The 17,223-nt window shown below is 42.4% G+C and overlaps 1 protein-coding gene across 1 annotated transcript in view; it reads right to left on the bottom strand.

Annotated features, from left to right (window-relative positions):
• Positions 1-954: 954 nt before the first annotated feature.
• lama4 (laminin, alpha 4) overlaps positions 955-17,223 on the bottom strand; it is a 30,958-nt gene continuing 14,689 nt past the window's right edge. Inside the window, exons 15-40 of the mRNA XM_031861559.1 lie at positions 16,924-17,072; positions 16,047-16,188; positions 15,865-15,958; positions 15,653-15,769; positions 14,799-14,984; positions 14,463-14,602; positions 13,446-13,610; positions 10,906-11,051; positions 10,154-10,316; positions 9,921-10,054; positions 9,061-9,232; positions 8,676-8,807; positions 8,445-8,587; positions 7,277-7,406; positions 6,861-6,998; positions 6,525-6,658; positions 5,941-6,105; positions 5,389-5,542; positions 5,099-5,292; positions 4,779-4,968; positions 4,520-4,675; positions 3,675-3,834; positions 3,035-3,162; positions 2,856-2,949; positions 2,396-2,515; positions 955-2,304 (exon numbers count right to left, since the gene is read on the bottom strand). Of these exons, the coding sequence (XP_031717419.1) occupies positions 2,159-2,304; positions 2,396-2,515; positions 2,856-2,949; positions 3,035-3,162; positions 3,675-3,834; positions 4,520-4,675; positions 4,779-4,968; positions 5,099-5,292; positions 5,389-5,542; positions 5,941-6,105; positions 6,525-6,658; positions 6,861-6,998; positions 7,277-7,406; positions 8,445-8,587; positions 8,676-8,807; positions 9,061-9,232; positions 9,921-10,054; positions 10,154-10,316; positions 10,906-11,051; positions 13,446-13,610; positions 14,463-14,602; positions 14,799-14,984; positions 15,653-15,769; positions 15,865-15,958; positions 16,047-16,188; positions 16,924-17,072 (3,792 nt within the window). The 3' untranslated portion in view covers positions 955-2,158. The remainder of the gene's footprint in view (positions 2,305-2,395; positions 2,516-2,855; positions 2,950-3,034; positions 3,163-3,674; positions 3,835-4,519; positions 4,676-4,778; positions 4,969-5,098; positions 5,293-5,388; positions 5,543-5,940; positions 6,106-6,524; positions 6,659-6,860; positions 6,999-7,276; positions 7,407-8,444; positions 8,588-8,675; positions 8,808-9,060; positions 9,233-9,920; positions 10,055-10,153; positions 10,317-10,905; positions 11,052-13,445; positions 13,611-14,462; positions 14,603-14,798; positions 14,985-15,652; positions 15,770-15,864; positions 15,959-16,046; positions 16,189-16,923; positions 17,073-17,223) is intronic.

Genomic DNA, 17,223 nt, shown 5'->3' with positions numbered 1-17,223 from the left:
AAGTATTCAACAGAACCTCCGTTATGATTCTAAATTTCTGGTAAAACGAGAGAGAGAAAAGATTTTTGATTCTAGCCAATCATGCACCAGAAAGTATTTCTGTTTAGACATAAGAAAAACAATTACTAGTGTCCGTAGTTACTATTTCTTCATCACAGAATAAACAGTTATTGGGATCAATGTTGAACCTTTGTCTAAAGAGTTCTCCTGATGAATATGTATCTTTGTATACTTGAAATGAACCTCTTTTGCTTATGGAGGTAAAGGTAACTTTACAGAAGTTGATGCATAATTTCTTTAACGTATAGGCTGACAAAATGTATGAGTTGCTGAGTTCCTGCTGAATTGCATGGGAAATAAATCACATGTAAAGAGACTACGGCTCACTTTGTTTGGAGAGATCTTACTTGAGAAATCGTGTCCATCATTGATCAGTGAAGGAAGATTGGAGGGGGCAACCACATGAGTCGTGAATATGCTTCTAATAACCTCATCGGATTGTTTACGGTTGCATTAATTTTACTGGAAATGAAATGCTGCAGAATTTCTCAACAGGTGAGATGTTGCTACAATCATCTAATAAGTGGGTGATGGACCAAATCATTTTCTCCACCCAGTCACTGTAGAATAGAGACCTATTTCTAAAAAGAATGGATCTGTAATTTGAGATGGGTGCGGTGTGAAACTGTGTTTGTAAAATAGCGTTCAATACAACCACTTGTGATGGGAATGAGGACAATTTTACAGGTAATTGTTGAACAAAAAAGTCACAACGTAGAAGACAATCAATACCACAAATCATAAAAAAATACCAAAAGCTGTAATATTTGATTTTGAAGGGTTCCATTTACACAGTCAAAGTCAATGGCCTGTGGACCATCACCTTCCTAATCGTCTGCAATGGCAGCTTTCTTCATAGAATGAGGTTTTCTTTTCCAAATGTCAAAGTGTATCTTGTTGATGGTCTTTAGCTGGATGAATGCACCTTGAAAGACTTTCCATCTTTGTTGTATAATTATGACCTGAAAAGAGAAAGATCTCTAGTTGATCACCTGTCTCATCTTGACTGGCGTTCCTCCATGTTGTTCCATATATTCAAAGTTTCACTTCATTTAGCATGCTTTGTAATATGCACACCTATCATATTGATATAATGGGGATACCGTCTGCTGCCACAAGATGGCAGTCATGTATAACTCATAAACCCACCTTTTTTTCAAGTTCAATTGTAAACCAGATGCTTCTGAAAATAAATCTAGAGTCTAAACGGCTCAATATGTAAATTCTTTAGAAGAATATTTCCGCTGAGGAGAGATTGGGAAATGGGCAGCCTTGTTTTATGCTTCTGTTAATCGTAAGCATTGAGCTATTAGCATCATGATAAACGCATTTCCTGAAATTCTCTCCATGGCTGGAAAATAAAAGGAGATTTCCCAATAATATCCATCCACCAACCTTTTATGGATACAAACGGAGCTACTCGCTCTCTGTCTCAGTCTGGAGGTTGTCACAAAGTCATTACACATTGGACTGACTTTGCTATGAATATTCCCTGGGTAAAAGTTTGGCCATTGCAGAACAAATATTACAAATAATTACATACATATTGTTTACAAATAATTTTGAACTGTACATAAAGAAAGATTCTAAACCAACGAATAGGCCATAAAAACTACATGAAACGTCCTCGTTTTAGAAACCAAAACCCGTACATGGATGTAAAATATGTTTTATTTATCAGAAATAAAACTGTACAAAAACAAAAGTTTTGAACATGAACTTGTGCAAAAACAAAAGTGTCATTGTGAGTATAAGGTGGGATGGTGGAACATAAAATGCATTAACATCTTTTATATTATGTAAAAAGTCTAAATCATGGACACACTGTAGGTTCCTCAGGATGGTTGTGAGCCTTTCATCTTATAAATCTTTACCGGTTATTTTCAAATTTGGGACAATTTGGTCGTATTCTTGGCATGAGACATTATCATGTAAATAAAAAATAAAAAAATACAGAAATGAATGAAAAAATGACAGTAGAAGAGAGAAACAAGGACAAACAGTGACGATACTTCTCTTAATGGTTACGTTGGACAGAAAGAGCGTTTTGTAACGTATTTGGTCAGTGCTGTATTGGGGATGGTGTGGACGGAAGTGTTCACGCTGCGGGACAGGTTCCAACGCTGACCGCCCCGCTGACCAGAACGGCTTTGCTGAAGCTCACTCGGCTGTGATTGATGGTCAGGTTCCTCACGCAGCCCACGTAGGGCTTCTGGGTGGCGATGCTCTCTGGGAGGAAAAGATCTGAGGAAGGAAGAGTGCGTAGCACGTTTAGAGAGATGTGATGATAGACGAGTACAACGGAGGAAAATCAGAAATGTCTTCCTGGGTTCACCTGGAGCTCCGCCAATGAACACTGGCTTCTTGGTGTTTGTGGAGCCGGGGTCCAGGGGACCCACCACATGGTTGACCTCAGAGTCCACATCCAGCTGGACGACGTTGGCGTCCCGGATCACTGAGATCAAGCAAGGATGGAACACATCGGTTTAGCCAAAATAAATCCAAACAAGTTTATATAATGAATCCAAATAACTGTGGGCTACTATTAAGAGTATTTAGACTATTTAATAGCATTAGTAATAGTATTCAAAGTATTCAGACACGTTATTTAGGAAAAGTAGCAAAACCACAATGTGAGAAGTCTCAGTTACAAGTAAAATTATTGTATTTCAAAGTTTACTTCAGTAGAAGTAAAGAAGTGTTTTCATAAAAATATACTGTGCAAATATGACAAAAAGCTTTTGATAATTTTTTATCAAAGTTACCAACTGTAGTTTTAACTAATACATTCTCACCAGTGATTCTGTGCCAGTTGCCGGCACACAGACCCTGTCTCGGCGACACCTTTGTGAAGAACTCATGCGACCCATCGTTCACGAGAACCACCACCTGGAGACACGCCAACACTGCATCCATACTTTTGAACGGAAGGTGCATGTTTGATCAACACGATGTGTTTTTTTTTCTTACTTACCGCCCCTTGATGAATGTACATGGTAAAGTAGCCCTCAGCAGTGCGCACATTCAGCAGGACCCCCGATGTCACGCGGGGGCGCACCTCCATCACCAGCTCAAACCTCAGCCCCAGGTCGAATGTTTCATCTGAAGGAGGAGAAGCAGAGCGAGCGAGATGAAGTGAGTTCTGGGGCACCTCATCCGCTCCGGGCCTCACCTCTCTGCCACATTAATCAGCCGTGGTTCTCTGCGGTGCGCGCACGTGTGAAATTACTCCGCTCCTTCAACAGCTGCAGTTTCGGTTCCCAAGTTCCTTGGGGCGTTCCCCACCCCTCCCTCCCTCCCTCCCATCCTCTGCTCTCCCCTCTCAGCAGAGACACACTTTCACCACAGTTGCACCGAGGGTATCATGTTCCTCCACCCAACCGAACTCTCTCCGTGCACACAGGGATGGTGAGAGACCAGCCGGGGCTTGTGAGTTTTTTTCCACAAGGGAATCTAATGAGCCGCGTAATATAACAGATGTTCAATTTCACAAACAGTTGCCCGATGTAACATACGGGAAGAAAGATTGCACAGAATCAACACTGTGACATCTTTGCATTCATACAAAGCGTAGAATTCCTTTTGTCTCCCATTATCAAACTACTAGAATGTACCTAGCACGACATATCCTCCTTCCTCTGAGAAGTACGTTCCCGCCTCAGAGAGTCCCTCGAAGCACGGGGTGACCCCAAAGGTCTCTGCCCCGGAGGACAGCCACTGTCCGTCAAGCTGAAGGTTCTTCAGGCAGCCGGTGAAGCTGTACGCAGAGTTCCTCTGAAGGGAGACACGCGGAGACGCATATCAGAAGGTGAGATATACATTATGGGGTTATTCTTCAAACTCACAGGGAGCTGGGTATTTAAGTGATTACAAAGAAAAACTTGAATTCATAACCAATAAAACACATCCTTTTTATAATTTTTCATTTCGAGAATGTAAGAAAGTCAAAATGTCCAGAATAAGGTGGAATTTTTAGTATTAGTGCCAGACATAAGACATCAGAGGAGGAAGATTGTTTATTGATTTATAATAAAGTTGAATTGTTGACAATAATGTTGAAACAGCATTTTGAGAATAAAGTTGAAATTTTGAGAATAAGTCGAAATGTCGGGAACAGAGTAGAAATAGAGTTTTACTGTTGAAAATGAAGTCGATATGTTAAGAATAAAATCGTTGAGAATGCTACAACTACCATTAGCGCATATTCTAAAATTTTGACTTTATCCTCGAAATGCAAAATGAAAGAAAATCCTCCTCTCATTTTTCCCCTTCATGCATGTACAGTTTTTTGCAAAGGTTGCCAAAAACATCTATTAATACTGCTCATAAATTACAGAAATTTGTAAGAGGTAACTTTTATTCACAGCTACAGACCGTGATACAAAATCTGTGTGTTTCAAATGACTCATGCAGTGTATGTTTTAATTGTTAAACCTCTCACATAAACTTGAATCCATACCTGAATATTCTTTTGGGCCATCTCTGGAGGAACTCCCCCGACATAGACGGGACTGCTGACATGCCAGGAGACATTTCCTCCCTGAGCTCTGTCTTCCAGCACCGTGAGCCCATCAATTATTAACCGCCCCATACTCCCATCACGGATAAAAACAACCTTCAGCAGGAGAAGAGGAAATAATCGTCACTGTAGACATTGTTGACACATAACTGAATGCATCCACTCAGTATTGACGGATGGAATAAGTTCATGAACTTACATTGTGCCACACCCCGTCGTTGTATTTGTCCTCGCTCCTGATTTTGACTCTTTGGTCTGCTACGTTGAAGGTGTACACAAGCTTCCCGTGGGCCAGGAAGAGAGCCATGAAGTTGTCCTCTTGGACATCCGATACATAAAAGATGAGGCCAAAGGACGAGTGGGTCTTCAGGGACAAGGAGAAGTGGGACCTGGAAGGTGGTAGGCGCATTAAGTCATGCATGCAGGCAACAAAGAAAACCCTTGAAAGAGTGCAGAGTGAGCTTTTCGAAACACACTTAACCTTGAGGTTACTTGTAAAGTGTTCCTCGATTGACGTACCTCTTGGAGAGGGAGTCTGGGAGGTCTGTGTAGTGCTGCCTGCTGTTGGCGATGCCCCCGTAGTGGAAGGCTTTGCGGGTTGCTCTGGGACTTGAGGAGAGGTAGCATGGCTCGTCGTTCAGCTCTAATGGCTCCTGGTCATCGCTCTTCAGTTCCATCAGGCCCAGAGGGAGGCTGGACTTCTCCCTGCTAACCTATGGGAGTATTTGTTGAATGTCAGGATGATGCAGATCATCGCAACTAAATTAAGATCCCCAAGAAAGTCAGTTTTGCAGCAGTCTTTGTTTTACCTTTTGTGATTGGCCCTGTTTGGCTCTAGAAGTGTGTTCCCTGTGCCTTGACAGCAGAGCAGCAGGGGGGCGCTGGACTGGACAGTCCTGCAGGGACGTCTGGACCTTCTCTGTGTATCGCTGGAAGTCCTCCGGCTCAATGTCCCTGTCCTGTCTACAGAAATACAGGTAGAAGAGTGCTAAACATGTAAGAGAGCTCTCAACACACTAGCATGTCTTCATAGCAACAGACACCAAGTCCTTAAGTACTCACAGCCTAATTTGTGAGTCTCTTCCTCTCATGGAGGGATAGAGGGTAAATCCCCTACACTAAACAGCAACAATCCTACAATAAACAATAAAGACCCAAGAACCATATAGGGTTCTTTGACTTGTCCTCATAGAATAGTTCTCTGTGGTTCCAGGTGGAACATTTTATAAAGGTTAGAAAGATCTCAGCGTTGCAGTGTGGAGAGATATGAAGGGGAGGATTTGGCCTAGTGTAACCTGTAGGATAAATCAGTTGCATCCCTTCTTACTTTAGGCTGTCGTGACTGTTCAGTGGGGATCTACCTGTTGATGTAGGCGTAGCTGATGCAGCCTGTGAAGTTCTTGAAGCTGCTGCTCGGCGACCCTCCATAGTAGAAGGTCTTCACAGCAGAACCTGAGGAGGATCTTGTGGCAGATGACGGACGTTTCTTCTCCTGCTTGTCCTTGTCGTCCACCAACAGCGAATACCTAAGGTGAACAGTTCAACCGGTCAGTTAGTTATTTGTGACACTTATGGTTATATTGCTGTAGTATAGGCCAAATAAACAAAATCGAAACATATTATAACCAAATAAAATTCCTCTCAAATACAATTTCTAACATGGAGGCTCTAAGAAGAGTTTAACACTTTCCATGTGTCTAAATTGATGTCTAACATCATTAATTTGAGAGGAAACAGGATGTACTTACCACTACATTGGTATAAATTCTTATTAGATCATGTGTATATATACAAAATTAAATTTTTTTTTTTTTTTTTTTTTTAACTGTGTTGATTTTTATTCAAAAGTTACTGTCTCCAGACAAGTACAAATCAGAAAACAGAGTGACTGGCTGGACTCAAAGCCCAACACTCACAAAAGGCAGCTGCCAAGCTGAATACTTACTTCTGGTTGTTTACTGAGGCCACTAAGAAGTGTGTCCGTCCGTCATTGTATTGTTTCTTGTGCGATTTAACTCGAGTGCCTCTGGAGTTCAGCACCACGGCCCCATTCTCCAGAGAGATACTGAACTCATCAGACTGAAGTGGGAGAAAATAAGGTAACAGTTATTATATAGCAGCACTATTACAAATTATTACAATGACATCCCAGGTAAAATTCTTGATTGGTCTTTTTATGACTAAATCATACTTGTGCTTATCCTTGTTTGGACCCCAAATCCTTTGAAATTGCACAAACAAATGTCCCCCTCCGTGTATAAAAACAAAGATGCGTGTATACCCCTTCACTCAGATAGAACAGGAGTCCGCCGGGCTGCAGCGTTCTGAAGTTGAGTCCTCCCTCAAAGCTGTCGAAGGGGGAAATCTTTGCTGTGGATCCCAGGTAGCTCTCTCCGGTGAAATAGGCTTTCCGGGACATCTGTCACGATAAAAACACATCGCACTTTCATCACCCATTACCTTTCACTCTGCGTTCAGTTTACAGTTCAGTAATCCCCCAATGGCAACAGCGTTTGACTCGTCTGAAAGCTGTTTTTACAAGAACAACAGAATATTTGATCTCAAATGAGACTGAAAGTTTGTGTGTTTTACTGATTGTTAGACTGCTCTCGTCATCCGAATTTGAAATTGGTCCTCGGGGGTTATATGCTGTGCATTATTGCTGACAGTGTGTGAAGTGGTGGAGGGAGCACTTACAAAGGACTCCTCAGAGCAGCCGCTGCTGATGCCAATGGTGCCAGGCTCCTCCAGCAGATTGAAGTCTTTTTTCTGGAACTGGAAACCTTTCACACAGCCTTTCAGGCCTACGACAGCAGACAGCTCAGGCCTGTGGTGATACACATATTGTCACCATCTTATTGTGAATTTCTAAACTGCGCTAGTAACGTTATCTATGTATAATAAGACATATTTCTTATGCTGGCAAATTGCAAAGTGGTTACTTATATTTAGTCACCTATCTGCCCCAAACATAGGTATAGTTGCAACAAGGAAATCTCTTGACAAACATGAAATGTCACAGGTTGAAACTTGAAATCTGATCTTTCTTTTTAAAACTGTAGTTATAGACTTTTTGGCCATTTGGAGGCAAAAGAAGTCCACAAGAAACAAAAAAACACACTTCTTATGATAATAGGCATGAAAGATTGTCATGGCTGACATGTTAGCAAACAGCCTATTTACACATCCAGCAGACACAGTGCAACGGCCATTTGGAGTTGTGTTGCTGGCCACCTGTCGAATGCCTTAATACAATTTACAGGTGAGTTATATAGAAATTCACCCCCAGTACAGTCATGAACGAGGATATTAGCTAAAGAGCCCAAAACAGTTTTTGGTGCCAGGTTGTAAACACGTTTATTTCTGGTTGGAAGTTGGATATTTGAACATGGGGGTCTATGGGGATTGACTTGCTTTTGGAAACTTTTGGTGCTTCCGTATTGGCATCATTTCTCAGCACCCGCAGGTTGTCTTCTTCTTAGAGACATGAATGCTATTGACTAAACTATACTTTAGTGGAAAAGCTTGCGCAGAGCTTCCGCAGAGCCGCAGAGATAGTTTACGGAGCTCGAAGACTGCTCTGTGTCTGCTGGATGTGTAAATGACAACCGATTGCTAAAACCCATCCGCAATAGCAATTTCATATGGTATTACATGCATGTCAATACTTTGTTGACAGCAGAGAGCAACTGTCCCCTCCAGAGAAGTTGGAAAAATGAAATATGTTGCTCTCTGCTGCCACTTGGGGCTTCCAAAGGGTGATGCCCAAAAGGTGTTCATTTTTTTCGTCTACACACGAGAAACATACTGTAAATGCAGTTCCTGCTGAAAACAATATGTCTGGTTGCAAGTATATTTGACTCACCTGGATTGGAGAATGCTCGAGGGAGCCCCTCCGATGTAGATATCAGTGAACGGCAGCGTGGTTTTTGGATTCTCCAATGATTTGACGTGGCTCTTGTCCAACAGTAGGATAACCTTCTTTGACTGATGGTAGATCACTGACACCTGTGCAAACGGCCCAGCAAGACAGTTAAAAGCAACACAAGCTCAAGTTGAAATTGTCCAACAGGCTAAATGAGAAGAGGGAATCTACCTCATGGTATCGCGCATCATTTATTTGCAGCTTCGGTGAGTTACTCTCCATAACTTGTGGCCCTTTGCTGAAGCCAAAGTTGTACATTAGGCGCAGGAATCCATCCTTTAACTCTAAAAGGAAGAAATTATCCTGAAAAGAAGATGGTAAAATACATTAGGATTTGCCTGTGACATTTCAGTTACATTGAAAAACTATGTTTCTACAACACAAGTTATTTGTCAGTGTGCACAAGCTCAGGCTGCAGGCTAAATGGCAGACTGTGTCATACTCTGCCAGCTAATGTATCTTGGCTATCTTTTATACCGGCTATCCACCGTGCGTGACCGAAAATCTACTGAAGAGGTTAAAGATAGAAGCACATTTCAAGAGTCTTTAGACTTACCCCATTGACCATGAGTAAAAGGACACCACTGTTTGCGACAGTTCGCACTGAAATATCAAATCTTGTGACAACACCAAATCTGCCCCTCCTCTCCATATTGTTGATGAGTGCGTAGCCCGTTCCGTCAAACAGGTAGCTGGCAACGCGACTCTGGGAAAATGCCAACTTGTACCTGAGAGCAGAAGGAGGAATGTTATTTCCAAACACTCTGTGTGATGTATTCAGAATGCAGAATGTGTCAACATCTCGCTTCAGGAAGTATCATTTGTAATTCAACTGGAAAAAAAGTATCAAATGAGAAGGGTGCTTTACCAAATGGGAAAAATGGACAGCTCCTACGGGGGAAAATGTCAATTGGTTTTGTTAATTTGACAGATAGCTAATTTGTTAGGGAGTCTGCGTCACTAAAGTACAGTATAAACGGAGCAGCAACATTTCGTTTTTAATGGCTGAAAGTGGCAAAGAATGTCTTTCATCACGTTCCCTCTTCGCCTTCTTTGCCTCCGCCATCAAAGGGGCTCTTTTGACGGGTAGAGTTTCCACAGTTAATATTAAACCAGGTTGTTCCACCGTCATTTCCACTGTCTGGGGTTAGCTACTGTAAGCTATTTTATCGTATTGCACGCTATCTTGTCAGTTTCCTCTTATCTCCTTTATTGTGAAAGGTAGGAACAGAAGGAGTACAGCTGTAGCAGGCTGCCGATACCTCTGAAGTCTGCTGTGTGCACTGTACTTGGAATGTGGAGGTGGCAGGGCACATACACAATGTACAGTGTAGGTAGGTAACAAGGATGGGGTCAGTAGGGGCCCAACAGCACATTTTTGCTCCAGGGCCCTAGTCGTGCAAATGTGTACTGTACCTGGAGCACGGCGCTGATGTAACGACATCCATCTTGTGAGTCTCTTTGAAATTGTAAAGACTGATCACGTCATTGTTCAGCGAACCCAACTCGATGCAGCCCACAAAAGGAGCTAGACTCAGAGGAGGTGGAAGCTGGTTGATTAAAATTAAAAGAAATACAAGTCATCATTTAGGAAAAAAAACAGATGATTAAATAAGGATTTGTGTGTAAGGAATGCTTGAAGGCATTACCCTGACATCTGCTGGGACACCACCAACAAAGAACACTATATCCTTGGGGTCGATGTCAAACAGCGAGTCAGTGCCTGGAGCTTCGCCTTTCTGGATGAACTTCTGCTCGTCGGTGGAGCTCTGGCTGGGGATGGTCAGGAAGACTTTTCCATGTCTGCCCAGTCTGCAAGCAAAGCGCACAAAGGAGCATGAGTACTCACTGTCATTTTAACGGCCATAACCTGCTGACATATTGTCTTTCAGAGGCTGTAGTGGGCTCAGTTTGAAAGCTAGGGGGGGGAAATACTTGCATTATGTATTACTACATGACCTAAGGCATTTATTGGTACATTTTGTGTAGGGTAAAACTGGCTTGGCCTCTCGCCTCAAGATATGTTGATGAAAATGTGTTTCATGGGTATCCAGGAGCGGGTAGAATGACCTGTGGTGACCTTTGGGATAATCACAGCCTCATGAAACTTTACAACCACAAACTAAAGGCCTTGTGCATCCTAGTGCAGAGAATGTATGGCTCCTAGGTATATTCACAATAAGAGGGGTTTATGAGCAGTTTCCAGAACAGAAGTGTTCACCATCCAATCGCCGACATTTTCTGTTGATTGCACTGACATATTGAAATGACAAATTCCTTCAAATCATAATTGGTCGAAAATATTTGCTTCTATTAATCACTTGTTTGCGTTACTTGGATGAATCAGTTTGTTCGAGGGATTATTGTATAAAGCCCAAACACTTTCATTAACGGGTGTTACCTCTCCACTTTGACGTAGTTAAAGACTGCGGGCCACTGGCTCACAGGCTTTGAACCCAATGGGATCTCAACATCTTCCCCCCCGAGGTTGTACACGTACACCAGGTTGTCATTCTTGATAGCCAGTCCCATGTAGTCTTTCCTACCCTGTGAGCAAAAAAAAGCAAGAAAAACCTCCGGGTGAGTTCATACTCTTTCCATTTTCCCATCATGGCCTTTGTTTAGTCATTTTACAACGGGTCACCACTGCTGTATGAGTTTCCAACAGGGAAATGATCATATTCGATGTTATTCAACCTTGGAATATAATGGTTTGACAAACAGAAACATCCTTCATTTGAGGCTACCTATCGTGCTCATGCTGAAGGCATTATTCCACACTGAAAAGCTGTAGACAAACACCACTGCATAGATTTCAGTGGCAGTGAAATCACCAGGGTGAAGTGTGGTTAAAGAGAACAGAGAGGCCCCACTTTGGGTAGCTGCACTGTTACTGTGCCCCGGTGGGTGGGGGCTAACGGTATTTATGCAAATTAACTCCAACTTTGAAGGCATACACATGCACTATTGTAACAGGCGTCTCTTGGAGACCTTTTGAAAGGGCAACTGTGCGCTTTCGAAGCCCATCATTCCTGCCTCCATGATCACAACAAACTATTCATGTCCATAAGGAGCTCTCTGCCTTTCATCTCTGCCCTGGGCCTCTGGGTGCAAGTTTGTGAAGTTTCAGCAGCAGATCTGGGCACACACAAGCATGGCCTGGTCGTCCACTTTTTTACCACTAGGAATAAGGGTTACAAAAGGGTTCTTCCTGAAGGGCTGAGGTTTTACACAGAACCATTTCATCTTTTTGAAGAAAAAGTTTTTCAAGGGTTTCTTTGTAAGACTAAGGGTTCTATTAAGGGTTCCCTTTTCATCTAAACAACCCTTTTGGAAAAGAGTTCTTCAAGGATTGTTGAAAGCATGGATGTTAAAAGATCCTCCCAGCCCGAACACACACGACTGTGAACCATGCTTGTTGTAGGTTGCGGTGCACCAAATTATCGGCAACCCTTTAGTATCATGAGGTATCTTGGGTTGTAGATGAAACCCTTGGAATATAAAAGGGTTTTTGGTAGAACCCACCAGGTAGGTTCTTGATCAGAGGTAGCCAACACGGTGCCCGCGGGCACCTGGTCGCCAGCAGGGACCACATACGTCGCCTGCAAGGCATGTTCTAAAAATAGCACTAGCCACCATGGAACTCCGTCAAAACATTTTAGTTGCTGTTCTTTTTGAATCAAAATGCTCGCATTAATGTCGATTTTAAAAGGTCGAGGCCGCCGCACCGCACTAGGAATTCAGGTTCCCGAATGGCGGGCGCTTCCCGTTGGTGCAGGACGCGCAGCCCCAGCTGCCCCCGCTGCGAGCGCACCCCGTTGTCAGGTCCGTCAGTCCTCGGAACAGGCCGCGGGCCAACAACTCGTGGGTGGCGGGGGTAGAGGCGAGGCAACGCAATCCGACCAAAAAGGGCCAGACTAGAAGTTTGAACGCGGGCGCCCGAAGACGCTTGCGTGCCTCGGAGGGGTGTGATCCCCCCCTCGGCTATAGATGAGACTTTTCACTAGTTTCTTCGTGGAGAAAAAGGTACCTTAGAAAAGCTGGTGTCGGTGACTACAGACCCGTCGGCATGCAGGCTTCATTGCGCAATGCAATTTTTTTATCTTACATAACTGATAATTTGAATAAACATGGGACAGAGTTCATGATTTGTTCAAAAATGTTACAAAGGTAGTGGTTAGTACAAACGAGACATGATTTGAAGATATGACAGTTAATGATTTCCTAAAAAATCTTAGAAGTGATAAGTTGTACAAAAATATAACAGGTGTGATTTTGAACAAAATACACAATCATTGTTAATAGTCATTGTGAGGAATAATTAACATTGACATGTGATCAGTCTCTTCACACATATTATTATTAAAAGGTGATCTGTGCAACTTTGTTATTCAAGAAGTTTGTATTAAACAAGTAGCCGTTCGTACTACTCGGTACCCTTGAAGTAGCTCTCAGTTTCAAAAAGGTTGGTGACCCCTGTTCTAGATGATATCCTTGGTATATAAAAGGTTACTCTGTAGAACTCCCTGGGTGGGTTCTTGTTGGCACCCTTCGAAGGTAGAAAGGTTCTGGACAAAATCTCCAAAGAGGGTTCTGGGTTGAGCAATTACACTACAGAAGTGTTCAATGTAGAACCTCCCATAGGGGGTTCAGGGCGAAACCCTTCACAGATGGTTTGTATAGCCCTTTATGTTGGGTTCTAGACCCTCTGAAAGGGTTCTCCTATGGGGACAAGCCAACAAACCCTATTGGCTCTAGTTTATTTCTTAGAGTGTAGAGTTGGGAGCTAAATGTACACGCCTTGTAGTTCCCCATAAGTGATTTTACTTGATATAATGGCTCCCATCTGTATCCACTTAGCATCCTGGTATGCATTTGTTTTATAGTAACTGATTACCCCAAATAGCAAAGCAACCACATAGTTTTCCCTGGATTCCTTACATTTCTGTCTCCCAAGTATAAGATGAAACGGTCCTCTATGGGATCCTTGTCAGGGTCCACTCTGATGAACAGGCTGATGGACGTCACTGTCTTCAGGTCTTCCAGGTTGCTGTGAGGGTGAACCTCCACTGAGGACTGACCGTTGAATTTCATGGACACTTGGACCTGGGGTAGAAAAAAAACAGAATGACTTAGAGCTTATGGTGACATCAATATCAGTTTGAATGCCATACATTTCAAATTTCAGCGCAAAAGTAATGTTTTCAAAATAGGGATGCACTGATCTGACTTTTTCCGTCACAGTACCAATACCTTTCTTTTATGTATAATGTAACATCAGGCTTGACTTAAACTTTTTTTGGAGTACGTTTTGGACTGATATCTGTCTATCGATGTGATCATAACCCTGGATTTTAACAAGGGCTATGCTAGTTTGATGAATAGTGCAAACGTTTTACAATCTCTACAATCCACGCAGTGGTGATCAGATATTTATATGCACTTGGTGACAGCTGAGTGACAGCTTTGAATGGGAAATGCGATACATGTTTTTCTTTTAATATTTCAAAGAAATAATAGGTTATTAGTGTTGTCTCTGGCGGTAAATAGCAGGAAGTTCACCTATTCTAATTTCACAAATATATTATCCAGAAAGAAGATTAGGGCACAGCAGAAGCTAGGTTGCTTGGCAAGGTAAGTAAATACAATCAATCAAAACACAAACTACTGGTTTTCCTTTGCATATATTTCTTAATGCCATGCTTATTACAACCTGATACATCCATGGTATCGCCTTATACTATTTAGCCAGATGTTTGGCTAATTCATAAAGTCCGTCTAACATTTGATCGCGTGGTCACTTATAGTTGACTAATGTATGTAAACCTGCCACAGTATGAGCAGTGGGAACATAGCCTTCAAAACGAGCCAGGTGCTCTCTTTAACTTCAACAAATAGCACTACACCCTTGATCCTGAATTGACCATATTGTAGGCATGTTCCGAATGATGAACTCACTTTCTTGGCCACACTCCTGGCTTGAGCTATAAGCTCTCTGATCCTCAGGATGTTGGTGGTCACGTTATTGACAGGCTTCTTCTCCTCGACCACCTTCAGCCTGTCCAGCAGCTTGGGAACGAGTACATTCAGGTTCTCCACTAAAAAGTACATTGAACGAGAGGAAAACAAGAGAATTCAAACCGGATAAAATGTACAAAACAATTTAGGAAACTGAACACAAACGTGGAATCCCAAACAGGGTTAATACATTTTTAAGTCACTGTTTAATGGTGATTTCCTAATGAGGATCTTTAAAATATCCAAGATATATACGTGTTGCAACAGTAATGATACCTGCTTCCCCGGCAGACAGAACGGCCTGTTCATAATCAGTTGTGGAGTATTCCTTGTTTCTCATGTTGTTGGCCCACTCCTCCACCTTGGTGCTGATGGGGTTGATGGTTTGAAGGACCTCTGCCGAGCGGTTGAGAGTCCCCTCAGCCACGTTCAAGGTAAACTCCAGTCGCTGTGGTGTTCTGTCTGGAATGGAGGCAGAGGGTGACAGAGAGTAAATTATGATACTCTATGTCAAGGTCTATTTTATTTAGTTGATGGGCCTATAGGAAAGGTGACCTGCTGTCATTAAAACCCAATGTTTAAAATGGTCAACTTGAACTAACTCCAATGTAATCCCATCAACGTCAGTATTAGACGCTCAGAGTAACTAGTATAAAGTTAGGCCGCGTAGGGCGGGTTGGAGGGTAGGGTGGTTGTGTCAAACAAACACATGACTTTCAGACCATTGTTCGTGTCTGATATTGTTGATTTTTCTTACGTCAACTAATGCCAGTTACGTAACAAACACACTTATTTTAGCCCAAACTGCGATGTTTTCCTAAAAACCAAGTAAACCAACGTTGGAAGTTTATTTTGAAAAGCTAGCGGGGTACCTAGAGCGTCATAGTGCCACTGACTGAAGGGTCGGTGTTTGACAAGTTGGGAGTAAGAACGTGCTGGTGAAACAACCCTTTAATTCAAACAAAGAAAGAGAAGTCTAACAGGAACTACACTTGCAGTTTCCATCTCCCTCCAGTGTTTGTGCTAAGCTAGGCTAAGCACACCGCTGACTCTTCTTTGCAATGCACACACAGATAGGAAATTAGATTTTCTCATCCATCCGTGGGTTTGACAGCAAAGTATTGTCTTACCTGCATGAATTCCACTGATATCCTCCACTAATTCTGAAAGTTTCTTGGTGTTTTTATCCATGGTCTCTTTGGTCTCCTCGATGTATTTCAGCTTGTCAATCACCTCAACTTCAACCTCTGTTGGAGGGGGATACGGTAAAAGTCAAAGGGACTTTGGATACATTAACAATGGAAAAAAGAGACAGATATCTCATTCTGTGACAGCCCCATACCTTTTTGTTCAGAATGTAATGAAACAGACTCCTTGAAAACGTTGTCGCTCTGCGTTACCAGGTGCCCAAGCTGCATATTGATCCCGGTGGTGGCCTGAAACACAGAACATATTAAAACAAAGTGGCGGAATTGACAGGTCTTACAGTGGATGTGTACTTTGTATTTCTGCGATACAACATACGTCTTCAGCTCGTTGGGATAAGTTGAGGGTGGTGAGCGAGGTGATGTTGGCGTCGTCGGTGTATTTCACTATGTTGTTGTAGACGTTGGCGGCACTTATGGCTTTCTGCACAAAGCCATTGGCGTCACTCTCTCTCAGATCCCTGGTGGACACAGGGTGATAGATGTTGCAGTCTAACCTGAGTGTTTCTGTATTGTGTATAACAGCATCAAAAATCCCCAGTGCTCATGGAAATCATATTAAATTAAAGCCGCACCGATCAATATTTTTATATTAACAATGGATCAAATGACTATAGGTGAAAGGGGTCGCTCATATTGACAGACCCGGGAACCGGGTACAAAACAACACTCTTCCAAGTTTTAATCGTTCTTTCATGTCAGCCAGTATTGGCTATGTTGTCTGTTTTGAGGAAGTTTTATCACATTTCCATACAGCTTTTCTAATACAATACTTTAAAATGCATGTAAAAATATGTCAATGGGAACACAGATATTGCTGAACTGGGTGTATGTTCCATCATTACCATTAACACACTGTTTACTTTGAATCGATACTTATATATTTAAATGTATAAATACTAACTATTGCATGGAAGGTGTCGTAATTTGCACCTGAAAATAGCCCCCCCTCAAATGCACTTTATGCAGATTTCTAAAAAGTACAGTGACCAGTTTTAGAGTTTTACTGAGCTTTCTTTTTAAAAAAGAAAAAAATTAAACTTCAACCTATATTTCATTTTCAAAGGTTTACATTTTCCAGTGCCACAGACAGGACAGAGAAGTCTTGAGAGATGGACTAATGCTTTGTTGCCTTTGCTCTTTCCATGGGTCTGATTATTTGTAACTAATAAGCTGAGCTCAGAAGGGTGTCTCACTCCTCCAATTCATTGGCCTGTCTGTTCAGCTCGTCGGCGTGCTCGTCGGCCCTCTGCACCAGATCTCTGTCAGCCAGCGAGAGACGCTCGGTCTTCTCCATCAGCCTTTGGCTGGCGCCATCGATCGCCGCATGGTACATGGTCACATTCTGTGCAGACGTACATGTGCAAACACACGGACACATAGACATATCATTTACTCATTTATTTACAAGGACGTTCCACCGTTTTGCATTCATGTCCCATTCTTAGAATCCCCAATGATCTCTGTAGAGGTGCTTTTCTTAGTTACATCCTCAG

Source organism: Anarrhichthys ocellatus, unplaced genomic scaffold, assembly GCF_004355925.1.
Source record: "Anarrhichthys ocellatus isolate YVR2014 unplaced genomic scaffold, GSC_Weel_1.0 scaffold25, whole genome shotgun sequence".
NCBI classification, from domain to species: Eukaryota; Metazoa; Chordata; class Actinopteri; order Perciformes; family Anarhichadidae; genus Anarrhichthys; species Anarrhichthys ocellatus.
This window is presented reverse-complemented; position numbering and strand designations above follow the sequence as displayed.